We start from the raw sequence: 26,785 nt of genomic DNA on the forward strand, positions 1-26,785 counted from the left end.
CAGCCTCCTGGGTGTTTCTCATTGCTCCGTGTTGAGTCGGCTCATGAATCCCTTCTGGAGTTGTTCCTGCACGCGGACGCTGTGGCCCTGCCTCCCGTGTATGTGACCGGGCCGGCCGGGGTAGACGCTGGGCCTCTGCAGGTATGAGGAGCGCCACATCGCCGGGTGATTGAGACGGGGTACTACCCAGTTCTGGTGCGGATATGGGACGGTGGGGGCATGGTGGAGTGGGTCGAAAGGGGGCAGAAGCGATGCCAAGGCGGAGAGTGGCTGGGGAGGAGCGACGGTAGAAATGGAGACGTCGTTGCTGCTGGAGGTGACCTGTCGCTGGGCGTCTGCGTCCCCCTCCGCTGGCCTGCAGACCCCCGCAGGTCCTCCATGGGAGAGGACTCTGGCGCCTGGCAGAGGCACGGGGCCTTGTGCGACAAAGTAATGATGACTTAGTGGGTTAAAAACGGGGCTAAAACAAGGAATCTTGCCCTCTAAGGGGTGCACCACTGTTTCTTGTTGCCTCACAACAGAAACAGCAGATGAGCTGCTCCCATCATTGCGCCAGAGTCCCGCCTGTAGAAAGGCAGGAGTGTGCGGAGACAAAGACAGAGTGGAAGCTAGCACGGATGTAGAGGATGCTGCACAGGAAGGAACAGCTTTGCCTTGTTCCAAACTCAGGTTAGTGTGGTACTGCAGGTTAAGGACCTGAGCCCGCAGCTGGGCGTTCTCCTCACTCAGGGCCAGCAGCTGGCCCTCCATCAGCAGGTCATTGATCCTCCGCTTCTCCCGGGACCGCTTGGCTGCCTCGTTGTTCTTGCGCCTCTTATCCCAGTAGGTGGCATCTTTCTTATCGGCGGGGATCATCTCCCTCTTGCGGCGTCTTATGGGACTCAGGTGACTTCGACATGCCCGCAAACGCACCAGGCGTCGTGCCAGCAGCGAGGGCCGCGTCACGGGGACCAGCCCCGGGTCCGGACCGGACTCCAGGAATCGACTGCTCTCCACCGAGGAGGAGGAGGAGGAAGAGGAAGAGGAGGAGGAGGGCTGACAGGAGTCAGCCGACTCAGACACTTTAGGGCTCTTCGTGGTGAACATGGCGCTGATGGAGTTGAAGGAAAAATAGTCATTCACAGAGATTGTAAACAACTCCACTTTCTAATAGAGGAATAAGTGGTTCATAGATGAAAATAAGCATTTCCAAGCATTTCCTCTAAAATTACAATTTAAGCAAAAAAAAAAAAAAAAACGATTGGAAAACACAAACACACTTAATGATTTTTAAAAAAAATCATAATAAATTTATTTATTTTTGAATTGTGTTTGCATCTGGCTGTTCTGTAAGACCCTCATACTGTCCAACTTGAGATATTCATTTTCAACTAGGACAGTGAACGCACCATAACGCCAGTGAACCTGACCATTTCCTCCGATTTATTTTTCAATAAAAGACAACCAATGTCTTTTTTTTAATTATTATTATTATTATTTTAAGATACCTAAAACAACATAATGGTTCTATTTAAACATCCAGACAAAATCAGACTTGGTTAACTCTATTAAGAGTCTAAGAAGCACCTGAATCTGAATATCGAACAATTTTCAGAGACACTGACCTGAACCAGAGGATGGCACCTGGAGGATGATTTGGACCGATCGAGTTTCAAGAAGTCTGGAGTACTTTCCCGCGCGCACACACACACACGCACACACACACACGCACACACACACACGCGCGCGCGCGCGCGCAGCGTCATACACAGTAGTCCACTTTGATAAGAAACTTCACTTTTTAAAACGACTTTATGGGTGCTGCGTGAACGCTCCGGAGAGAGTTGCGCCTGTAACTCTTCAGACTCGAGCGCAGCTGCGAAACACTCCGCTGCTGCTGCTGCGCATTCAGCCTCCCTGTGCGAGGTCAGCCAATCACGTCGTGTCACCACGCTGCCTGTGCGCATACTTCGCTGTGGGAGCCGATCAGGGAAGTATACGGTTGCGCTGTGGCCACGATTAAAGCAACAAGTGATGCTGAAATGAGTCTGGATGGATCGTTGTCCTAGTTATTGTTCTTGTAAAGTTGTTGGCCACCGATGGGGTTTTTTTTTCTTTGTCATTTTCTTCTTTTTTTCCTTTTTTTTGCATATTAATGGGTCTGCGTTAAAAAAAAATTATGAAATAATGTGACAAGTTATAGTTCACTTGAAGGGAATCTTTAATGCTCTCATGCACTTCACTGTTGGTATGCTGAAACTTTATGTTTTTATTTTTGAAATTGTATTTAAGATTGAATTCAGCGCCCAGCGTCCCTGCAAGGATAAGTATAGTATGGAGTTCAGAAAACAGAATGTAATACGATGCGATTATTTCAAAGCAAATAAAAAGAAAAAGTCCCAGTATAATGTATCTCCTATGTAGGGAACAAAAATCTGAAAAAAGAAAAAAAAATCAAAATGTTGATGCTATGTTGAAATGACAGATGGACAAGTCCGTATAATTTTACTTTGAATTAAACTAAGACAAGCAGTAGCTTCTCTGATTGGTGCACATTTTTGATTGACCTAAAACAATATGCTACATTTCTTGCTGTCGGTTACATCATCTACAGCAGGAGCGTCACACTCATTTTTATTTTGGGCCATATCAAAAATGTGAATGTTCTTAAAGGGCCGTTTGTGTCAGAATATATTGATAAAACCAATTAGACTGTTAAAATATCAATAAATAGCTATTTCACCAGGATTTTGTGATTGTTTTAGTGGCGTTTTTTTTTCTTTTTTGCAAACAAAATCACAGATTTTGTGGTGCCAATTTAAAAATGTCTGTAAGAAATTTTTATGATATGACGTTACATGTGACTTTTTTTATTACTGGCCGTATCAATTTCAGACTATAACTTAACATCCGGTAAGACTGAGGCAGCAATCACTTAAACTCCGTGTTTTTGACCAATTTTGAGAAAATTTGCGGTAAAGTTAGAAAAAATGTGGAGATTTGTTGATATGGTGTGGATTTTGCAGATTTGTGAAAAACTGAAAGGACTTATTGATGTAATTTGGAGTCTAGATGGGCCACATAAAAAGCTACAGCGAGCCAGATTTGGCCCCCGGGCCTTGTGTTTGACACATGTGATCTACACTGCATGTAAGCATGCAGCCATTCTTAATATTGACCTTTGCAAAATTGTTGAGTTTGAACAGATTGACATCTTGGCACTATTCAGCAACAACTCGTAAAGTTCTTTAATAAATAGATCAACATAAAATAGAGCATATTTTAAACAAGAAACAAAAGACATATGCTGTTTTTTTAACTATTTTTCCTCAAGGAATTTTTATAAAACAGTGACAAAGACAGACACTGTTGTGAAGATTAAAATAGGGTTAGGTAATAAAACAAAATCCCAAGCTTTGGACGGCTCATGGATCACTGTTTAATATGTTAAATGAAAAGCAATGCCAGTAATGACTTGCAGTTATAAAGGCAGTGAAAAGTTCTTCTAACATCTCCCCTCACAGTGGGCCGAATGTAAGTGATTGCCACATTTTTCCCGTTTTTGTTCAGACATTTTTGAAAACCTTCCATCCTTTTTTCTTAGACTTCACAGTTAGATGTTGCTTTGTGTTTGTTAGCTCCAAATCAAATGTATTACAGACTGTGGGTGTCAAGTGGATACTTTTCCATGCAACTTTCCATGGTTCCATGTCAATATGTAAAGCAGTTGTTAGCAAGCATCATGTTTTCAGTAGTGTAGGTGTTCGCCACTAAACTATATGCACACTGGCAGTGATAGCTAGCTTTCCAGCAGTGTGTTTCATTTCTGTACTGTTTGCATTGCTACAAGATGCCCACAAGATGATTCTCGGTCCATTGCTTGCAAGGTACTTTCATCATCTAGTACAGGATCCATAACTTCATCACTTGCATCCCTCATAACTTCTCATCATTTCATGTGTGAAGTTCCACACTTTGCAAAAATAATAGGTTAAAGCACGTATTTTTGTTTTTTTTTTTTGTTTTTTTTTACGTTTTAACAATTTTGACTGCTGTAAAACAAAATATATTTAAACTGAGGTCCTCCATCACCTCTGGCATAAAAAAAAAAACACCCTTTCCCCTCCTAGTGCCATAACTGCAGTAAACAATGCCACTAAAATTGAAAACCACAATGCATTGTCCTAGCTCTGTCTTGTGCCGTTTACACTGAATCTTGTGGTATTACAAGCTTGGGGGCTGTCCAGATCATGTGGGAGGGGGAGGGGGGACGTTGCAGGGAGTGTTGGGGTTGGTTGGCTGGGGTGTTGTATCAGGTGTTTATAGAAAACTCCAGCAGATTTTTCAGTCTGACTCACTGTAACCACACAGGCCACATACAGCCTGGTTTCAACAGTTTGATTTCTTTTCTCTTTTGCACAGAAAATATATCCCTCAGATTTTTAAAGACACAGGCCCACAGCAGGCTTGACGAATTTGGTGTGTGATGAGTTTGTTCCCTTGTAGAAGTGGAAAATTACAGAACAAGAGCTGAGAGTCCGTGACGATATTGCCGCAAGGCCAACACTGAGCGATGGAAATTTACCCCTCTTCTGTATGTAATGCTAGGGTGAAAAGAGAATAAAAAGGTGCACTTCAGGAGTACTTTGCTGTGTTACTCAGTACTACTGAGCTGATCTATTTCAGGATGTTTAATTGACAATGTGGAAAACAAAAGCTCAGAAACCTTTGTGGTGGTGGGTCTGCATGCAACACCCACATCCTGACTGCATGTTGCACTTTATTTCTTCATCTGGATTACTGATCACGAGCCATATATGTTTATATATATTTATAGACATACAGCGAATATACCACCAGTTATTTCCCACAGATTAACATACAATAGCTCGGTGTCATCATACAGACACTCGTTCATCAAAAGTCTTTACACTAACTGAGGAATCGTTGGCAAAATATATCCTGGTTTAAACAACAGTACTTATTTTACATTGATATGTTAAAGTTTGCCATTGCATGCAATGCTACAAATATGGTAAAATGACTGCAGGACGGACTAATCTGAGAGCCAATCAGTATCTAGAAAACGTGGAATAATAATTATCCTGTTCCTCAGCGAAGAACTTCTGCAGCTCCTTTAAAGTTAACCTCTTTGAGTCTGTTGTGACTTTTTGCTGAAGCAGTCCAGCATTCTACTCAGATTCATCATCTTGCTCACAGGTAGACCACATGTTTGGTTTTTTTTGTTTTTTTTTATTATTGCCTTTCTTCATTCCTTCCGTTTTGACTAATTTCCTGCCATTAAAACCATCCAAACCGTTTGTGGTTCCCCCTTTGGTCCTGCTATGCTGAAAAGATCAAACCTGTTGACGTGCTGTTGTGGGCCCGTCAACGTTCTGGGTAAACAAATGCCCAGAAACACAGAACGGGGACTTAAAGGCACCCTCATTCACAACAGCATTGCGAGAATAAAGATGCTAAAGTTCTCTCTTCAAATTAAAGCTTTACTGGATTCATCGCTTCAGTATTTAAGCATCAATTCGGAAGGAGGAAATAAAAATCTAAAGTCTAAGACAACGCCAAGTGTTCGGCGTCATAAAAATCAAATTCTCTGCATGCTGCCGACTTCACCATCCATTGGATGTCAGCGGATGTTGAGTTAATAAAACATCAAGCTTAAGTTCAGTAAAACAACTGCAAGAGTAATTTGAAGTATGAAAAATTAGGATACGATTAACCAATTTTTGAACACCAAATGTGGAAGAATCCTGGTTGTTTTACATTATAGTCTGGGTGTGTGTTGAGCCATACATTCCTTTAGCTGTCAGGGTAATATTTGGGTAAATAACATTGTCAGGTAAATATGTTGCAATATTTGCAACATATTTCTGCATATTATCACTGTGCCATTACCAACTTATCCTGATCTGTGTTTGGGCTGCTTTCATCCTGCTGAGAGCGTAAAAATATTGGCTTCATTCAATTATTTATCTTCAACCATTAGTGTAGATCCCAACCCAGACACCCATTTCATGGCGTCTTTTATTTATTTAAACTCATGACTTTGATTGACCATTACGTGTGGCATCAGGATAAAAACAAAAAATGATTTTTAGCTTTGTCATGTCATGCAGACTGAATTGGGTTTTTCTTTTGAGCACGTACGGTGGGATTAAGTCACTCACATCTCAATAGCTCGATCGCACTTGTTTGTAAGATGGTCTGACCTTCTTTTTCAGTGGTTTTTCTCTGGTAACTTGTCACAGTTTAGACAAGACTTATGTCATCAGTTAACCTAGATCTCTCCAAGAACAAGCAGCCTGTTACCATACATAACGTGTCAAGCAGTCAGTCCATTTATCTGTTCATTAATACTCAAATATTGGCTCTCTTAACATGTTTTGACAACTTTTTTGTTTGTTTACAACGATTGCTCAATTTTGTCCTACGTTTGCCTGCCAATCACTAAGTAGCGCCTTCTGTACACTCCAGGAAAACAATTGTTCTTAAAAAACATTTTTAGAGAAAAAAATACTTTAAAATTAAAATAAAAGGTTATTTTAGCCATACAGCATTTAGAGGAAAAGGTAAAAACATCTTGCACATTTTATAATTTTCAAAACACTTTTGAATGTTTTTATTTATTTTATTTTAACTTTAAAAAAAGACAACACAAACTAATTTGTGTATTTTTATTTTGTTTTTGCTTGCATTGTTTCCTGCCATAAATTTTGCACAGTCCAGTCAGAATCGGTAGACATCCCTCTTCAGTGTGGATGTTACTAGAAGCAAAAGCCCTCCTCAGGGGCTTTTGAGGAAGACTCGAAAGCCTTTTTCACAAAATGTTTCCATTGAAAACCTGCAAAGTAGATGTTTCTGACTTCCTTCTGCCCATTCACGGATCCCAAGTGGAGAAGGCGATAGCCCACACAGCTGTGAGTTTTCAATAAAGCTGGAAGTGGAACTACAGGAGCTGTCATGCTACATCGACATCAGCACTGTAGATAAATTCAGTATCATAAACTTGCCATAGAATTATTTTAAAAACCATAATAGGGGTTGAAAGCAGCAAAAGATTCAAAATGTAAGAATTCGCATGTATCGCATGTATGCATAAACCGTGCATCATTGCCACGTCACTCCTTCGACCCTAACAGCTGGCTTGTCCCTATGCATTTTGGCCAGTGAGATGTGAGTGTAAAAGACTTCAGCTGAAGGAGGCTAGGTCTTCTATTTTTTTGTGCCAATGGGACGTTTCAAAAGTAAGTTAGATGAAGTACAAAAAAGTAAGAAGTTGTTTAAAAGGAAACAATATTTTGTGTGGCATTTAGAGATGTGTCGATGATTCAATCAGGCAACAAGAAAGAATGAGAACGTCAATATAGCATTATAAGCACAGACTAAAATTTGACAACCGTGATAATTAAGCTTTTTAAAGGAAATCCATCCATCCATCCATACATCTTCTTCTGCTTATCCGGGGGCGTGTCGTGGGGGTAGGGAGGCCCAGACTTCTCTCCCCCCACCAGCTTGTTCCAGCTCCTCCAGGGGAATCCCAAGGCGTTCCCAGGCCAGCCGAGAGACATCGTCCCTCCAGCGTGTCCTGGGCCCTCATCCCGGTGTGAGAGGCCCCGGTTAAAGGAAATAGTTAGTAAAATGATTTCATAATCTCTGCTCCGGACAGAAGTAAACAGCAAACGGTCACAGCAGGAAGGCTGTGCGGGAACAAATGTTTATGCTGTTCCTACGTCATCTGACGTTGTTACTGAAGAAAAAAGTGTCCAAGAATCGTAATAGATCAAAGCTGTGGAAAGACTGATGATCGGAAAACATCCATTCTAAATCTATTGTTATCAATATATCTTAATCCTATTCCTCTCATTTTCAGATAGATACCACACTTAGTCATAAACCTACAGCAGAGCCTCGAAACTGATTTCTTAATTCTAACCTGCTGATGTTCACCCACAAATTTCATTTAAGAAAACTCTTCCCGCAGGTGACTCATCAGTGGCGGTTAGTCAGATCACCTTGTTCCTGTAAACTTTGATGTTATGTTACCCCCACTCCGCACACATAAAAACTCCCACCTTACCTATGATCTACTTTGTGCAAACGGCTCTCTGTTCTCATTCGTTTCATCTTAACCTACATGACATGAGTGCGCTATAAATGTCGCTTGCAGCTTTCGTCCGTGACCCCGTTGAAGAAGGTCATTCGAGTGATTGATGAGGTTGACGTCTGCAGGAATGTTTCTTTTTTCCTTAACTTACAGCTGAGCTGCTAACCACTTTTTACAGGAAGCCCAGCCTCAGAGCGAGTGGAGGATGTCGCTTCTTTGCTCGCGACTGCAGTGGGAGCTGAGTGGTGTCACACGACAAGCTAACAGTGGCAATATATGCAAACCCTGAGAACAAGAAGCACTGTGCAGCTTCCCACAGGCTGAGCTTTTTTTCACACTCGCAGTATTTGAAGAAACAGCGACTCTGAATGCAGGCCCTGAAGATCTTGAACCGTGCCACCTTGCATACGAACGCCAGCTGTGTTTGTGTTTGTCACAGCCATCTTGGCCCACTTTTGAGAAGTCACTACTAAGAACAGCGTTCACCGGTCAAATCATCTTTCCGTTTAGAAAAAAAAACAAAAACGATTAAGGTCTCCTGTTTTTGTGATGTTTAGTAATATTTCGTCTACCAAGCCGTTTTCATACGCAGAAGGAAAATTGGAACCAACGGACATGGTGAAAAGCTGTCAAAATGTTTGCTAAAAAATGACCTACTATGATTAAACAATGACAAAATAAATTGACTTGCGGATGACACACTAGCTGACTTAATTCAAGAAGTAATTATGGTCTATTATGGTATATTAAGACAAGCAGCATCCTGGCTACTGTAGAGGAAAATGTAATCTTAAAGCCACATCATCTTTAACAGGCTATTTTCATTAGAAAAGGGAAGTTACATTTTACATCTCCTCCTCTTGTTTCTCACTTTAAGCTACTGTGACAGCAGAGCTGTGAATCATAACTAGATACAACTAAAACAGTCTGAATTGTGTCTGCATGTGTGAAATGACATCCTTACTAATTAGTCAGTTCTAAGAATTTGAAATGTGTTGATGTAAATAAGACGTGGCTCCAGCTTTTGCAAAACAAAGTTTCTGTTCACAGCACTGACTGGTTTCAATGACCTCAGCGCGCGTTTCGTACCCTTTAACAGTTTAAAAGTTATTTATAAGTAGTTTTTAATTTAGCGCTTTACCTGGTAAGCCGTCTTACTGTACGGTGGGTTCGTACTTAATACTCCAGACTATTCCTACCTTCAGTTTGATAGAAGTGTTGCCCACTACGGCTACATGACCACAGTTCACCTTAATTAAGTCATCAAAATATAAAACCAAGGCTTTTTCAGGTTCAGACCAAGACAAAAGGCACTTCCACCTGATACATACAAACTACATATTTGATAATGATTGCAGAAACTGTTTATAGAGAGGAAAACAACCTAAAGAAACTCAGTGGGGTCAGCTCATTAGATTTAGATAAAAGAGCATCCATCTAGAGAATGTACTAATCAAATATCTCTTAAGCCACACATATAGGACTTTTAGCTTGTTCTCATGTTACAACCTCCAACTTTAACGTATTATAGGTATATTTTGAGCAACCAAAACAAAGTCATTTATGATCGTAAAGTGGAAGGAAAAAAAGACAAATGGGCGGCCATTTGCCTTTTATTAAGGAGTAGCTTTCATCTGGCCTTGCTAATATACAGGCTTGATTGGTCTGTGGCTGCAGAGATGGTTGTCCTTTTCTACAATTGTCTACATTTGGGCTTAATTTCAGCTATAGAAACATCTGACCAGTGGAAATAAATACATTTTGGGCTTCAGTGTAAAGGGTGTGAACACTTTCATAAATGTGATTTCTTGATTGTCCATTTTTAATACATTTACAAAACGCTCAAACTTGTTTTTTTTTCATCTTCATAATGGTGTATTTGGATGTAGAATTAATAATTAAATGCAATTTGGAAAATGGGTGTAGCATAAAATGTGGAAAGAGTGAATGTTCCGTGAAAGTGCATGAACAACATAAAATACTAGAGAAGTAATTTAAGCATGATCTTCACAAATCTGGCTCTTAAGAAATGCTAAAGGAGTATAATTTGTCAGGACACAAGCCTCAGGAAGGAGGTGAATTGATCAGTGGAAACAAACCTGACTTAAATGCAAGCTTGTAAAAACGATAGAAAAGACACTGCAAATCACCCTGAAAATACCGTCTGCTCTGTAAAGTATTAGGGTGGCAGCCGACCTTGGGTTTAGCTTTTTCCTCAGCAGGTACAAATAAAATGATCGGAGATGACAGGAGTCTTGACTGAGCTCAAGGGAATGACATAAAAATTACAAGCTTCAAAAGAGCTTAGACTGAAACCAAGGTTCACCTGGTTCAGCTGACCCAGCTGGATGGATATAGGGTTGTGGATCTGAAAGCAGTGCAAGGACCAGATTTCTTAATTTGCAGGATTTCCTTTTTGTTGTTCCTTCACCTAAAATACCTCCCTAAAAAAGATGAGTTGGCACATTTTGTGGCAAACTTCTGACCTATGAGAAACTCTCAGGAGGCAACAATGAAAGCTTAACAAGTTGGACACAATGTTTCAGAGTGACTCTGGGTCCGGGGTGCTCCTTTAACTCCGGCTGGTGTATCACCGTGAGGAAGACGGGTGAGCAGTACGGCTACATTGGAGAGAATTGTCGGAATAGACATTAATGATTTGACTTTACTGTTCAGAGGTTAAGGGGAAGAAAGGGCCGAGTCCAGGAAGTGTCGATTGGTGTGGGGAGCTGAATCCCGGAGCCTTGTCACTGAGGAAGGTTCTGGTGAAGGACCGGAGAGCAACCAGGTAAGAGTTTGGAGGTTCCAGGAAAAAAAAAAAAGACCTGCCACTTGCTGCTGGTCTTGAAGCAAAGTTGTCCAGAGTGTTATTGCATGAATAGATCAGAGGAGAAGTCTCACATTCTGAGCAAAAGCAAGAAAAGATATCTTAGAGAGAACTTTGTTACTGTTCAGAAGTAAGACACTGCAGTAAGCCGATACCTAAATGCTGGTTTAGCAATTTAAGCTGCTCAAATTGTCAAACCAGCGTTTAATTTTCAGCTGATTGGGTTTGATGGATAGCAGGAGTTTGTGGGAGCACAGTGCTCAAGGCCCAGCCTCTGAGGAACAATGCTCAGCAGGGAAAAAAAAAAAAAAAAAACACCACAAAGGCACAACACACCCCAGATCCCTGATAAATTTAAGTTTTATTGTTATATTGTGAGAAAAAGGACAAAAATATAAAAGAAAAATCCATTGGTACTATTATATTTACGAAGGAATTTATGTACCATAGGTGGTGCGCTTGACCTTTCTTAAGATTGTAAAAGAATAATATAATCTGCAGGACCTTCTTCCAAATAGTGTACAAAGAAAAATGGGTTCCTGGGAAGTGATCCACAGTAGAGACAGCGTTGTTAGGAGTATTGAGGTGACAGGTTGTGGGAGACGTTCAACTGGAAACTCACTATCATCTCAATTGTCTGGAGCGCATTACGCTCCAGCCAGTTCTAACCACACCAATGGACCAGCAGATGCACCTACTGCCTGTGTGGAGACTCGTCATCATTCTGAATCAGACTATTAGCAGTGGAATCATATGCAAATTTCAAGAGTTTCAGAGGCAGGGTAGTCATTTGTTGTCATGTGATGGTGTGTTTCCATAATGATTAATGCCTTACAATTAGTTCATGCCTTTTTTTTTCCTAATAAACAGTAATGTTTCACTGTGGTTGCACAGTGCTCAAGAATCCAATTAGAGCAAAGGACGTTGTCATTTTATGCATTTTAAAGGAAGATCTAGCATAAAGATTTTTGACCCACCAACGTTGCAGTTTCCTGCAGGCTTGTTTTGTTTTTGTTTTGGTTTTACGTCATATAGTCACGTCTCACTCATTATCTCTTCAGATATTTGTCATAAGGAACCTGTTTGTCATGTTGATAGGGACTTTTGGACACAGGGTTAAGTGGCGGTCTGTTCTTGTTGTGCTTGTGATGGTGGTTGGTTTTCTGTCGTAGTGCCTTAACGGTGACAAACAACGTCAGGTTCACTTCCTTAATATATTCCAGATTCAAAACAAACACTGCCATGAAGCCCTTCATGAATAAAAAGACAACAATATGTTTGAATCAAAATCTTTCTTTTAGTACATTGTCATCCACAGTGCAGTGCAGTGTTGAGATAAGGCTGCCATGATATCAGACCTTTAACACTGAGATATAAATTTAATTTTTATTATCAGCAGCCAAGGTTTTAGCTTTTCTCCCCAAAACCTTTGTTTCCTTGCAAGTTTCCTTGCAAGTTTGTACAACATTTATACAATTTATAATATGTCATTTTTAGCAATCTGTTTCTATTATATTATAATTTGATCTTAGTTATGAAACACTACATTCATGTTTGGTTCATTATAGTTTTGATTGGTAAAAAGTTATCTATCCAAGGAAACCCATCAGATTGCAGCAAGTCATTCACTAGCTAAACACACATAGACAGTGGATAGTATATTGCATGGTGTTGTTAGCTCTGCTTAGACTGACCATGCATGTAGCGGCAGTGGAGAAAAGAACGCCCTTCTTTTGCCAGCATTTTTACCCCTTACTTACAAAAATAGCTCAAGCTCATACGTTGAATAGAAACTGTTTGACAAAAATCTGGCAGTACTTCAGTAGTATGCTACTATTGCACTTGTATGCAATAACAGTAGCAATATGTTAAAAATTTAACCTATTTCTAAATCTCAAGTGCCTCCGACGGGTTTTCTACCTGAACCTACTTCGTATTTAGCTCTAACCATCTTTCCATTATGACCAGTTTACCCTGTTGAAGAAAAGTAAGCTCAAAGCTGGAAGCTGCCACCTCCATGTCTTTCCATTGGCAAGTTGTGATTACACTGATGCGCCATTTCACTTTTATATGTGAGTTGCTCAAAACTCAGGATATTGTTTTACAACCTATCCCTGCTTTAAACCTCTCCAAAATCCTGATGAGTCCGGTGTGTTCCTTGATCTTCTTGATGCTGTTTGTTCACTGCCAATCCTAGGAGGAACTAATCTATTTATGGTGAGAATAAATTGCACAAAATCGAACTCTTGGGCTAGATTTTATGTAGTGCGAATAAATAAAATCTATAAATAAATGAAAGCAAAATATTTTTATTTATTAAAAATCTTGATGTTTTGAATTATTTTGCTCCACGCACCACTTAGCACTGATCTATTAGATAAAGTACAGGCGAAATTCAAAGAGGCTTCCACCTGTAAAGTGGCACAATATGAAAAAATTCAAGGTCCATGAGGGCTCAAGTAAAGGAATGCATACATTATAGATTAATGATTGACGTCCTGTTATGTATTGCAATGGATAAGCTATTGTAACCTACGCAGACAGCAGGTATTCCTTTAAATAGACAATTTTCTGGTAAGACTACAAGATTTCAGTTTACTGCAGCCCCATGCCCTTCACATCCTGGAGCAAAAGAGTCCCCCTCCCAGTCCCACCTGCCACCACAGTTCTCTCTGTATAATTTGCACCTTGTCCATTGGTTGTGGGGTTCGACTGCCATGTTGGGCAACGGTTAAACTGTGGGGGGAAAAATGTTTGGCCTATCGACTGTCATTTGTTTGCGTAGGCCTGAGAGCACCAGTACCACACCACCAGCACGTTACCCTAACCACTCTGCTGCACAACCCAACTGTAAAAATAGATAGGAAAAGATCGCCCTAGATATGCACGCGCATTCATGTGCAGACACATATAAGACGTAAGATGCGCACACGTTCAGGTGTTGGTGGTGTGGCCTTTGTGGGGGGCAACCTCACTCAGGGAAAAGAAATGAGACAAAGAGATATGAAACCACAAATAGTACATTTAACTGTCATTTAGTGAGCATCAATCCAGCAAACTTCTTTTTTTTGTACAGCGTTGCCATTGTTTACACACTGACCCTCTTTGACCTCCCCTTCACTAGTTAAGCTGCAGTTATTGCTCACCTCCACCAGGTGGCATTAGATTCTTGAAGAAGTCAAAACGCCCATTTCCCCCCACAGTGTCATGACAGGCTTGCTTTATTTTGTAAAATAAATTCAGCTTGCTAAATGTGGAATTTTGCATATTTGGAACCTACTGCAACACAAAAAATAGGTTAAAATGTTGGATTTTTCCCAATTGTACTGTTTTTATGTAAAAATATAAAGTGACATAGGGTCAAGAGAAGCCTTTCCCATTGAAACCACACTGTTTACAGTTTAGAAACTGGGCAATAAACTATAATTAACCAAGGTTTATATTTAAATGTCATTTTTATAGTTTATACTAATTTTGATGAGAGCCTAGGAGAGAATAATGCTAAAAAAGTAAAAGCAAAGGTTGCTGTAAATCTGTGAAAGCAAATAATTAGAATAAGGGTTTGCGTGATCACAAAGCCTCACAGCTTTCACACACCTGTAAACCAATACTCCCAGTGCTTGTACTGTACAAAAGCACCATTATCACAGTGCTGAAAAGACTCTCAAAGATTTTTTAGAGATTTAGGTCAGCTGATAATCACTCGCTGTGCCTTTTAAAAATGTGATTCCTTCAAACACGAAAGTCGTTTCCAGTCGATTTTACGTATATCTTTCAGTAGGTGATGACTGTAAGAGTTGAATTAAACTAAACGGCACTCGGAAAGGTTTATAGACACCATGCTCCTCCTCCTTTAGTCTTCCTTTCCTCAGGTGAATTGAAAGTGCATTGTGTAATCCTGAAGTGAGCACCTGTGCAACAAAGGCGCGGTGAGCATGATGCTGAGAGAAGTGAGTAGAAAATGATTTGTATTATGCAAATGGAGATTCGGGATTGTTATGAAAACAATCGTGTTAATATCTCTCCGTGGTCGCTGGAGAGCAGTGAGCCTCGGTTCAGCTTTGTCATCGTGCTGCCGGAGAGTAACGAGGAATTTAGCAAACAGTCCAGGTAAAGGCTTTGACTCTTGTAGGGATTTTTTTTTTTTTTTATATTATCTGCCTTGTGAAACAACAAAGTTACAGAATAACGGATATAAAAATGGATTTTGGTAGGAATTCTACATGTATTTTGCATGTAAATAATTCACAAACTGTGTGCGGACTAACCTATCTTTAGTTTGCAGGTTAGATTTTAATGCCTGAATCTGAGCTGCTCATGCCTCACTCTTCTTTCACAACTTTCAAAGTAAGTTTGTCCGAGAAGGCTGCTACATTTCTCTGAAGTCCTGCACAAAGAGGGCAAGCACAGGTTAGTCATTAGTTCCCCATAGTAACATTTTGTTTTTTGTTTTTGCAGTTGTCGTTTAGAGTGCCACAGTGACTGCTGGAAGGGGAATCAGTAGCATCAATCTTCTTAATATGCTGTAGTATAAGTAGTAGTATTGTTAAACACAAGCAACGAGCCGCAAAACTGCAAAAGCTTCTCAGATCATCTCATCAATCAGTTTTCTACTTAACCAGAGTGCAGTAAAAGTCAGACTCTGCAGAGCAGGATGTCCAAAGAAGACGTCGAATCTGGTATGTGTAGTTTGATATTGAATCCTTACTTTTCTTTTTCATTTTACACTTTGTTTTCTTTTTCTGTTATACTTATTATATAATCAGAACAGAGTAAACTGAAGCATTGTGCATTTGCCATGAAACGTCGGTGTGAGTTCATCCCAAACTGGTGGAATTGTTTACTTATGAGGGATCATCTTTCTGCAGCATACATTTGCACGTCAGCCGCTCCTTTATGAAAACAAAGTCTGCGTTTCTTTGAGACCTTCATTGCTCGTGTGTTTTAAAAGTTTCTGAAAACATATCTTCATGCAAATGATTATCCAAAACTATTTGCATGCACTATCAATATATAATACATGCTTTAATAAACATCGAGCTTTAAGGGGCTGTTTGGAAAAAGGTTCCTAAGCTGAAAAAAACTCCATCCATCAGGCCTCACATGGGAGGTGAAGGCAAACAGCCGTCACTATCACAAACACAAACAGAGGAAATCTTTCCTGTGCTTCACCTGGGGACGATACTCAGTAAGTCTCAGCTTTCACAAAGCCACTAGACATGTTGTCCCATGTCTTCTGAATCGAGCTCCTCGCTGTCTAACCCCATGTTGCTCTTCCTTATTGTTGCCAGGACAATGTGGTGCGCAGCCACAAGTACTCCCTGCTGACGTTCCTGCCCCTGACGCTGTTTGAGCAGTTCCAGCGAGCTGCTAATATCTACTTCCTCCTCATGGTGGTGTTGCAGGTCAGACGAAAACCTCTGCTGTCCCCTCTCGCTCCATTTTGAATCTTAAATGAAGCGCTCTGCTGTAATCCGGGCTTCAGACTTGAATAGATGTTAATATGTGTATCTATTACCGAGTCCTTCGCAAAAAGTGCAGAAACACTTTCAAGCTGTCCACGTTTTGTCATGCTACAATTACAAACTTTATGGTATTTTATTTTTACATTTTGTGAGAACACCATTAGATTGGTCATTATTGTGATGTGGAAGTGAAGTAATGCATGGATTTTAAATTGTTTAGTGAAACATAATCTTATCATCTATCAATCAAGTCTAGCTCCCCAAACAATCACTAGAGCAGTGTGTTGTTTTTATTTTACATAATGTTTTCCATGGTGGCTGTAAAGTTCGCTGTAAAGTTCTGTTTTGGTGTCGCCTTCTTTGACACGCATTACGTCGGTGTTTGGGTTGTTTTGAGATTCAGAAACCAAACATCGTTGCACTTGTACTTAGAATTAACTGATTTTTTTTCCTTCGTGGAATCAAAGCAAAATATATCGAGGTTGGAGTTAGTAAAATCACAAATTATTGAAACGCTAAAGTGGGGTCAATGCTTTTGGAGAAGTGAAGTAATGCATGGATTTTAAATTGTTGTGTGAAAAATAATCTTATCATCTATCAATCAAGTCTAGCTCTCCAAACAATCACTAGAGGAGTGTTTTGTTTTTACTTTACATAATGTTTTCCATGGTGGCTGTAAAGTTCTGTTTTGGTGTCGCCTTCTTTGACACGCAGGTTACGTCGGTGTTTGGGTTGTTTTGAGATTCGGAAACCAAAAATCGTTGCACTTGTACTAAGAATTAACAGATTTTTTTTCCTTCATGGAATCAAAGCAAAATACATCGAGGTTGGAGTTAGTAAAATCACAAATTATTAAAACGCTAAAGTGGGGTCAATGCTTTTGTAATTCTCTATATGCAGCATCTGTAATGTGTTTTGCCTAATAAGGAGTGTAAATATTTGCTTTTATTTTTTACTTTTTTCTGTTTTGTGAGTTCTAATAGTTACAACAACATTGTATGTATGTTTTTGTTTTTATTTTATTTTTTTTTTACTTTTTTTAAATCTCTGCTTTACGGCTGCCTCCAGTGTGTCCCTGCCATCTCCTCCATACCTTGGTACATCACCATCATCCCGCTCTTGGTTGTGCTCTCTGTGAGAGGACTCAAAGATTTAGCCAGTGACATGGTGAGATGACCAGTCACATCCAAGCTGACTGTTTCTGGTAAAAAATAATAATTAAAAAAATGCTAGGGGCTGATAAAAACATGTTACAGTATTCATGACCAGCCTCATTCATTTAGCCTCTTGCTACTCAAGCTTGTGCGTCCTCCCTTTTCTCTCCTTCATTGTCCCCGTCCTCTCCTCATTGACAAAAGCAGTCATCCTCATGGCATTAATTTTCTTTCCTATCATTAAAGCTTTTTCTTTTAAATGCAGGCGTGATGTTTTGCATGGAGAATTCTCTAGTTAAGTGCATCACTGAGTTACGGTCGTTAACAGCTCTGGGTGAAACGCTTGCTTGACCCCTCTTTATTGACTAATCATTTAGTGGAGGGTGTAAATCTCCCAGCTGGTGTCACTGTAGAGCCTCGTAATGGCATCTCTCCTTTCTCCTTCCTCCTGTTCAGCCCTTCATGGCCGCCCTCATTCCCTCTCGCTTGCTCCTTGTCCATCACTCTGAACTCCTGTACTTTGCCACCGGTCTCCGGCTCGGCTCTAATGCTCTTTTCCACTCTTCCCACTCTGCCGGTTGTCTGCGTCTCCACCACGGTGCAGGCAAGGCGACGCTGCGACTCGGAGATTAACTCCCGACCCTGTGACGTACTCGTCTCCCAGAGGTGAGGACAAAGGCGGTGGGTTATTCTCGCAGGAGTCAGTGCAGCATCGCGGTTGAAACGGTCCACTAATGAATCTCTAATGAAGTGTAAATGAGTGAATCCCTAAATGGTTCCTTCATGAATCCAAGAGGGGCAAAAACGCAAAGTAGCTTCCGAGAAAATCAGAGGGCCGTGACAAGCATGTTCTCCTGCTGTGAAGATTTTACCTTCACTCCCCTTAGGCAAAAAATAAATAAATAAATAAAATAAAAATAAAAATCTAATTAATATTAGACCTTTAAGCATGAATCTAAAACGTTCATTTTTGACGACAAAAGAGTAACCAGGGACCTGCTCCAGAATGAACTTTTTCAAGCACAAAACTGAAATACATTTTATATATATTAATTGTGCAAAGCCCAATATTTACATAGCATTCAAGACCTTGATGAGTGTGTGTAACCAGGACTGTGTCTGACATGGTCAGATTTTAAGTGTTGTCTCTTCTTTTGAGAGAATTTAGACAGTAAGACTAATTATGTGTCCAAGTTTGATCTAAAACTTTGGTTGAATGCAACATAAACAGCAACTTTATTTGTTGTTTATTCATTTGCACCCCATAGGGTAATACTACATGTATAATCAATCAAAATTAATGATAATAATTTAAAAGATCCCTTTAAGAATTATAAACTTAATGTTCTTAGAATTCAAAGTAGAAAGTTTTGATGAGCTTAATAAATCTTTATTTGGCTATTTCCTATTTTAATACCCAGCATAGCTTTTTAATTACACGTTTGGACAGCCATCCACCACACATCCATCAAATTACACACATGTGCGCAAAAGACAAATGTATATAAAATCTAACTTATAGAATATATAATCCACTATATATATATATATATATATATATATATATATATATATATATATATATATATAGAGAGAGAGAGAGAGAGAGAGAGAGAGAGCGTTAAATACAGACTGTATTTATTTTTTTTATTTTTCTTACAGTTTCATGACAGCCCAGTGGAAAGATGTGTGTGTTGGAGATCTGTTGAGGATCCGCAGAGACCAAATCATTCCTGTGAGTGAATGAATTAATAAAAAATAACTGAAATGCTTTTTTTTTTTATTCAAAAATCATTTCATTTGCTTTTGAAGACAGAATAGAACAAAAAGCGTGCAAGTGTGGTAATTTTATGCAACTGCATTTCAAGTTATGTTCAGAGTTTTCTACTACCAAACACTTCTGTTTGCTTTAATAAAAATAGATAAATTTCTATCTTTCCTCCCAGGCTGATCTTCTTCTGCTCTCCAGTTCTGAGCCTCATAGCTTGTGTTATGTGGAGACTGCTGATATTGACGGGTAACAAAACGTAGAAAAACCAATAAGTCTGTTTGCTAAAGCTGCCGAGTGACTGTGAAAAAATTTTCTGACTTTCTACATCAACTTTTCAAACCACATACTAAAATGCTTATAGTTAAAGTGTGTTTTTTCGAGTAAATGAAATAACAGTTTTTCACAGCAGCACATGTGATAGTCGGTACACACAAATCAAGACTAATGAAAAGCATAACATAAATGTTTGCAAGTGAGAAACAAGCGAAAGAATAATAGATAGACAGCACTTCCAAATTTTGGCACTCCCACTAATGACGTTGGAAAGTGTTTAAATAAATGTAGATTTTATTGGAAAAGTATAATCTCGCTGGAAAATTGTTTTCACAATGAGCTTTGGAAATTTATTTTACTCACCTTACAAGCCTCTTCACTTTCAGTGATGCAAAAGTCCGGCTATTTTATCTCATAAGGTTGAAACTTGCAGATTTAACAAACAAATCCCCTGTATTGTTTAAAAGACTGCCTGATTTAATTTTTAAATAACTATCTGTTTCTTCTTGAAGCGAGACCAACCTTAAATACCGTCAGGCGCTGGGCGCAACACATAATGAGCTGACCTCTCACCCTTCAGAGGAGGCCCTTGGAGCCTTTAATGGTAAATAAATGTCCTCTCTTCTGGCTAAATGTCCAAGTTGTTCTCTTTTGAAAGAAGAGCGCAATTTAATCGGTGAACATTTAATCCTATAGGCGTTGTGCTCTGCGAGGAACCCAACAATCGCCTGTACACTTTCAGAGGTCAACTACAATGGCAAGGAGAGTGCTTCCTCCTGGAAAACGAACATGTCCTCCTTAGGGGAACAGTCCTACGCAACACAGACTTTGCCTACGGCCTGACGATATACACCGGTAGAGTTCAGGATTAAGTCTAAAAGAACAGATAAGGTGTTGGTAAAGGTGCACATTCACTCACCTTGGAATAAATGTCATATTAAATATGGGTCTTTAAAGAAACACTTGAGCCTCTCCTGTCTTTTCAAGGTGAAGTGATGGTCACACAAACATCTTCAATGATTTTTAAAAGCAGAACTGGGTGCACCAGTTTGACTTTGCTGCAATATGTAACTTAAACAAAAATATGTTTTTTTTTCCATATTTGTTAAAACCGTCATGATGTCGTGACAGTCTGATATGAGACAGGTAACCTGTGAAAGGATCGAGCTCCCCCACTTCCTCCCTAAGCTACTGAAGAAATGCACAACCCTCCATCAAAAACAACCAATCAAAACCAGGGGGAGTGTCTTAGTGCTGTCGTTCACTGCTGCTTAAGGTGCTAATAATGGAGAAGCAACTTAGACTTTCCAGGAAAACAGTTTATCCACCACTATCTGTAGCTGTGCTAACTAGCCTTAGCATTTGTGCCAAGCTATGTTGTAGTGAACCAGTCGTAGTTTAGTAAAAACCAAGGGAGAGGGGGTGAGCATGAGCACGACTGACATCGCTAAGACCCTCCTCCTGACTCTGACTGGTTATTTCTGACTGAGTAGCGTATTTCTGCATTTAGTACTGGGAGCTCAGGGAGAAAGCAGACAGGCTCGATTTTTTATTTTTATTTTTTCAGATTATCTGTCTCATACTTTAACAAAAATGTAAAACACATTTTTAAAAAAATAAACGTTACATGCTGCAGCTTTAAAGACCTAGATTTATTAATATTGCTGCTGACTTGTAGAAGGTTTTTGGGTACAAAACCTTCTACAAGTCAGGAAATTTGACAATTTTATGGCAAATAAACTGGGTGGGGAATTTATTTATGAAACAGACTTCAGCTGCTGTCAAACTGATCAGTTTCTTTCAGATTAGCTGGTACTGTGCTTTTTATGCTTACTTCAATTAATAATTTTACTTCACAGAACAGAGTGTGGTTCTAATTATGACACTAAATGCTTAACCCTTGCAGCTCTGTCTTTAAAATATGAAGTGCTAAAATCTGGGAGATTACACTCTTCCCCTGTCCTCTAAGTGAGCATTGATCAGGTATTGCTTGGCCAAGCAGAGCTGCTGCGTGACGCCAATTCAATGCAGTTAATGGGATCAGTCACATTTCTTTAAAAGATGGCCATTATACCAGCAACCAAAAACTGCCTATTGGTGTGACCTCAGTTTAACCTGATCAGAAATCTAATGCCGTGTAATATTAGTTACAACAAGTATTCTGGCCTTGAACGGTCGTATCAGTTTTTCAAATGAATTTCAGTGTCTTTAAACAGTTGAGTTGAGTCTGAGAGAACATCTCTGGAGAGCATAATGCTATACCTTATTGATCTGCATGAGATAACTTCTCTCTTCACTCGACCTTCGCGTTGGGGTTACACGTCCCCGGAGGGCTAAGGGGATTCAGCATGTTGCTCAAGGGTACATGAGCAGAGACTCGCTGGCGCAAGGCCCTGAACTCTAACCCTGTGACTGCAGAGTGGTCTTCTGAATCGTGCTGCAGAGGTGGCAGATGACGGTTGTTCTTTTGTTTTTTTTTTTGTTTTTTTTTTTTTTTGTTTGTTTGTTTTCCACGACAGGCGCAGACACAAAAATCCTGAGAAACTGCGGGAAACTGAGAGCAAAAAGAACTCAGCTGGAGGAAGTTTTCAACAAAGTGGTAATCGGGGTGAGTTCGTGAACGACAGGGGGAAGACAAGCAAGTAGCGACTTGTGGAGTTCTTATAAATGTTGTTTGTCTTTATTCTGGTTCACTAGATTGTCCTGTCGGTTCTGCTGGCTGCTCTGCTCCTTGCCATCGGTGCAGGCGTGTTTTCATATCAGGTCATGACCCAAACATCGTTCCTGTCTGCTCTGGTGGTCGACGGCAACCCAGCTTACAATGGATTCCTCGTCTACTGGAGTTACATAATCCTTCTCAGCCCGGCCATGCCCATTGCGCTCTACATCACGTTAGTGACATGATTTGGATCACTGGAATATTTAGTAGATTGCCAGTTTTGTAAGCATCAATGCATAGAGAAGAATAATGATATTTAATCTGATGGTTTTAGCAACCCACTAACATTCGTTTTTGTTGTTGTTGTTGTTGTTGTTGTTGTTGTTTTTTTGTTTTTTTTGGGGGGGGGGGTTTACTAGAAACAATCAGCTTGGATGAGATACAGTCAAAATAAAATATGTGCAGTTTTTAATATATTTTCCTGGGGTAAACAAAGACTATTAAGGAAGAGAATTAGGTCCATTGGAAAGAAAAATCCGACTCTAATTTCAGAATTTTGACTTTCATCTCTAAACTTCACCAACAAATCAAGATCTTTAAACTTGAATCTCTTGAGATCAAAAGTAAAAATTCTGAGAAGAGAGTCAGTCGCCCTAATCCTAAAACACTGTACAAAAGAAAAAAACAACTGTAAAAGCTGTCCATGAATGGTTTGAAAGGTTGTCTTTTCAATCTAAAAGATTTTCTTCATACATTTTTAAAGCCTTTCTACATTCACTCTGGCCTCTTTGTGTTTTTCTTTCTGTAGTGAAGCTCTTCTTGACATTTTTCTCTTGGTGGCCATTATGGTTACAATGTGACAAAGAGTGTGATCAGAAATGACTTGGAGATGTATTGGATGGTTCCTTTGCCTCTTTTTCTAACTACCTTTGCTTGCATATTCTACACACAACAATCCCAATCTACCTGACTGTTTGTTTCCTTTAAGTAGCCTGGTTGGCAAATAAAAATGCTCGAAGGCAGCTCATAGTTTGAACCATGACTTTGACGGACGGATTAATAATCTCCTTAGCGGCACCAACAAATCAAATTTATTATCTTTTTAGGTATTTTATTTGTCTTTTCTATCTAGGCTTAAAGGTTTTATAAATATATATTTGCTTCGAACAACTCACTTTTCCAGAGAGTTGTTCGGCCAACAAATTTGTCCCTGTGACTTACATGCTTCTGTCTATTTTCCTATGATTTCTTTGGCTTTCAAAGTCTTTGTTCATTAGAAACTTTATAGGCAAAAGAACAGAGTGTAAGCCACAGCTGGAACTGCATCCTCTGCATATCTCGTGCCGCCTCCATCACTGAGCCGCATGGCGCCAACATAAACCATTCCTAATGAGGTTATTCACTCTATATGTGTGTCTTCCTTCAGGTTTGAGGTGATACACACAATTCACAGCAAGTTTATTGGCTGGGATTTGGAGATGTACTGGAAACAGACAGACAAACCTGCAGAGGCCAGGAATACCTCTCTGAGTGAGGAGCTCGGCCAAGTAGGTTACCTGCTGAGTGACAAAACTGGCACATTGACCCAGAACCGTCTGCTCCTCAGACAATGCTGCATCGCCGGACAAATCTACGGTAAATACGATGAGCTTTGTGGTACGGGTTCACAGGCTGCAGATTATTCTGTATTATGTGTCAAAATCAAAAATGTATCTATCAGTTCTTGGCAGAGACCATTTTTCTATTTTCTTTTCATTTTGTCTCTCTTTTTAACCAGCATTTTAAAAAGCATATTAGATATTTAGTTAAGATTTTTAATGTGCCATTTAATAGTTTGGTAAACAGAAAATGTTTTCCACTCCCACAGGTGACGCCTCAGTCAGAGCAGAGGATGTAAAGGTACCAAACACACCGAGATACAGTTTCAGTCTCCATTTGACTAAAACAATTGGTTGGGCAGGAAAACTAAAAAGCGAGTTTTGCATTTGTCTCCACATGAGCCAGTAAAGAAAATCCAGGTTTTGTAAGCTCAATAATTAAACTGAGGATCAAGCAGAGGTGTCCAACTCCAATCCTTGAGGGCTGATGTCCCGCAACTTTTAGATGTCTCCCTGGTCCAACACACCTAAATCGAATGGCTGAGTTATCTCCCAGCTTTCAGTAAAGTACTGCCGAGTCCTGCTATTGATCAAACTATTTGATTCAGGTGTGTTGAAGCAGAAACATAAGTGAAAGTTGGAGGAACAGTGGAGTTTGACTCTCCTGATCTATAGAGATTATCCCAGAGAGGAGTTCTCAAAGGTCCCTCTCTCTACAGTTTTTTTAGAGGCGTCCTGCTCTCTGATTTGAGCAAAATTGAAATTTGAAATATGTAGGCTGAAAGGATGCGGATGAGCGACGTGGATTACACACCTGCAGTTAAGTCAAATCTGCCGGGAGGAATGAACCAAACTTTCAGGAAATTTACTGCGAGACGCTTGTGAAAGGACACAAATAGCAAATATCCAAGTTGTGCAGTTTACAAGGCAGTTTTTCCAAATACTAAGAAAAAGTATGTACAATTCTGACTTTAAACTAAGAGTTTATTTTTTTTTTTTTTACACAGATGTATCTTATTATTCTGGAATTATCAAATAGAAATAATCTTGTTGGTCTGAGAAGATTTAATCTGATTCAGTGTCACTGACAAATCTGTCCTTTTATACAGCGTTAATAAATAACGTCAAAGATTTAATCCACTTGATCACAAGGTATTCTGTAACAACTTTTACTTGCTCGTTTTCCCAATTTCTTTTCCCAGCCCATGGATCTGAGCTGGAACCCGTTCTCCAGCGGTGGCCTGCGCATGTTCTCACCCACACTAGTAGAGACGCTCAGAGGACAGCGGTGTCCAGTCACCACACAGTTTCTGTCTGCGCTGGCTCTGTGTCACACCGTCATGGCCGAGTGGAAGGAAGGTGAACTTTTTGATTCATTTCTACATTTACTAACTCTGATTCTCCAGTTGACATAAAAAAAAACCCCACACTGTTAGTCATCAGTCTTGAAGTAACACCTGTCTTCCTGTGGGTTCTTTTAGAAACTACGTGACTTTAGTGGTTCATGACTTTACTTCCTGTCACTTCTCACTTACGTCCTAGATATCATGAGACACGTCTTGTGTAATGCAGAACTGATGGCTTGAAGCAAGCAGTTTTTGGGCTCTTTTTAATTGGAGTTGCATGTTCTCCGTTTGTATGGATTAATTTGCTGCAGGTCCAGTCCAACACCAGGAGTTTTTGGTGAATTGATCTGTGTAAATTGCCCTTAGGTTACGTGTGTATGGTGGCTTGTCATGTGTTTCTGTAATGTCCTGTGACGGACTGTCCAGGGTGAACTCCCCTGAGACCCAGCAAGGATAATCAGGTTTAGACGATGAATGGATAGATAGATGTATTGAGTTCTCACATTTTAAATAACGAATTATTAAATGTTTATAAGTGGAAAATTTCAAATAATCTGCCCTATGAAATCAGTCCCAGATTATCTGAGATCTGCAGAGACCGATGCTTACTGGTTTACTTTGCGTGTTGGCCATATTTTCCCAGGATCCCCGGTTTACCAGGCTGCATCACCAGATGAAGAAACTCTTGTTGGGGCTGCCAGGGAGCTTGGCTGGGTGTTTCTTTCCAGAACAAGAGATTTTGTTGTCGTTTCAGAGCTGGGTGCCACTCGCCAGTACCAGCTGCTGGCACTGTTGGACTTCACCAGCAAAAGGAGGCGAATGTCTGTCCTAGGTAGGAGCAGAATTATTATTATTATTATTATTATTATTATTATTATTATTATTATTATTATTATTATAGAGATATTCTGAATCTAATAAAATACTAATTTTGCCTAAACAAAACATGTTTTTTCTTTTTTTTTTTCTTTCTTTTTTTTTCTTTCTGTAGTTCGTGACCCAGAGGGTGGGTTGAAACTTTACTGTAAAGGAGCGGATGTAGTAATACTGGAGAGACTACAGAAGAACTGTCCACATCAGGAAAGCACTGAAATGGCATTAGAGGTGAAGGAGTTTCATTTTGTTACTAATCTGACCCGTTCTTGAATTCAAGTGAGTTTCTTTCCATTTTATTGCACAAGAACCACAAACACTGTTGGGTCTTAATTAGGACATTAAAATAATTGGAAAAGATTCCTTTAATCAGTAAAGATTCTAAAAAACTGTTTTTTTTTGTTTCTGACAGTTCTTGGTTAGTTCAATTGCAAACTACTGAAAAATAGGACAGAAATATTTCAAAGAACAGGATGAAAAACTAGAGGAATTAAAGGGTGACAGAAATCAAGATAAGAGAGAGTTGATCTGAGTAAAAGTGTTGGGACGATGAAAGGTTTGGAGATGACTGAGAGACAAAAAACTGGTGGAGAAGTGAGTCACCATGGGTCTGAAACTGAATCTGTTATGATCCCAACCAGTGGAAGGTGTGGGAGGAAAGTTTCTCACTGATCCAGCTGCAGTGTTAAAGACCTAGCAACAGGGACCCAGAGCCAGA

At 39.8% G+C, this 26,785-nt stretch overlaps 2 protein-coding genes across 3 annotated transcripts in view; one reads left to right on the forward strand and one right to left on the reverse strand.

The window, feature by feature from the left end:
- Nucleotides 1-1,956, reverse strand: LOC103149849 (uncharacterized). The gene is made up of 2 exons (XM_007569199.2): nt 1,605-1,956; nt 1-1,090 (listed from the first exon to the last, which is right to left on the reverse strand). The coding sequence occupies exon 2, from the start codon at nt 1,084-1,086 to the stop codon at nt 19-21; it is 1,068 nt and encodes a 355-aa protein (XP_007569261.1). The 5' UTR covers nt 1,087-1,090; nt 1,605-1,956; the 3' UTR covers nt 1-18.
- Nucleotides 1,957-14,749: 12,793 nt separating this feature from the next.
- atp8b3 (ATPase phospholipid transporting 8B3) overlaps nt 14,750-26,785 on the forward strand; it is a 28,366-nt gene continuing 16,330 nt past the window's right edge. The window contains exons 1-18 of one of the 2 annotated variants that reach the window (XM_007569142.2): nt 14,750-15,038; nt 15,207-15,275; nt 15,387-15,607; nt 16,025-16,116; nt 16,220-16,333; nt 17,462-17,560; nt 18,152-18,213; nt 19,210-19,282; nt 19,494-19,564; nt 20,104-20,195; nt 20,288-20,446; nt 22,111-22,199; nt 22,289-22,482; nt 23,677-23,885; nt 24,118-24,149; nt 25,051-25,207; nt 25,838-26,026; nt 26,186-26,298. In XM_007569142.2, the coding sequence (XP_007569204.1) occupies nt 15,583-15,607; nt 16,025-16,116; nt 16,220-16,333; nt 17,462-17,560; nt 18,152-18,213; nt 19,210-19,282; nt 19,494-19,564; nt 20,104-20,195; nt 20,288-20,446; nt 22,111-22,199; nt 22,289-22,482; nt 23,677-23,885; nt 24,118-24,149; nt 25,051-25,207; nt 25,838-26,026; nt 26,186-26,298 (1,770 nt within the window). In that variant the 5' untranslated portion in view covers nt 14,750-15,038; nt 15,207-15,275; nt 15,387-15,582. The remainder of the gene's footprint in view (nt 15,039-15,206; nt 15,276-15,386; nt 15,608-16,024; nt 16,117-16,219; nt 16,334-17,461; nt 17,561-18,151; nt 18,214-19,209; nt 19,283-19,493; nt 19,565-20,103; nt 20,196-20,287; nt 20,447-22,110; nt 22,200-22,288; nt 22,483-23,676; nt 23,886-24,117; nt 24,150-25,050; nt 25,208-25,837; nt 26,027-26,185; nt 26,299-26,785) is intronic. The other variant, XM_007569143.2, reaches the window with a different exon arrangement.

This window comes from Poecilia formosa, unplaced genomic scaffold (assembly GCF_000485575.1).
Source record: "Poecilia formosa unplaced genomic scaffold, Poecilia_formosa-5.1.2 Scaffold237, whole genome shotgun sequence".
NCBI classification, from domain to species: Eukaryota; Metazoa; Chordata; class Actinopteri; order Cyprinodontiformes; family Poeciliidae; genus Poecilia; species Poecilia formosa.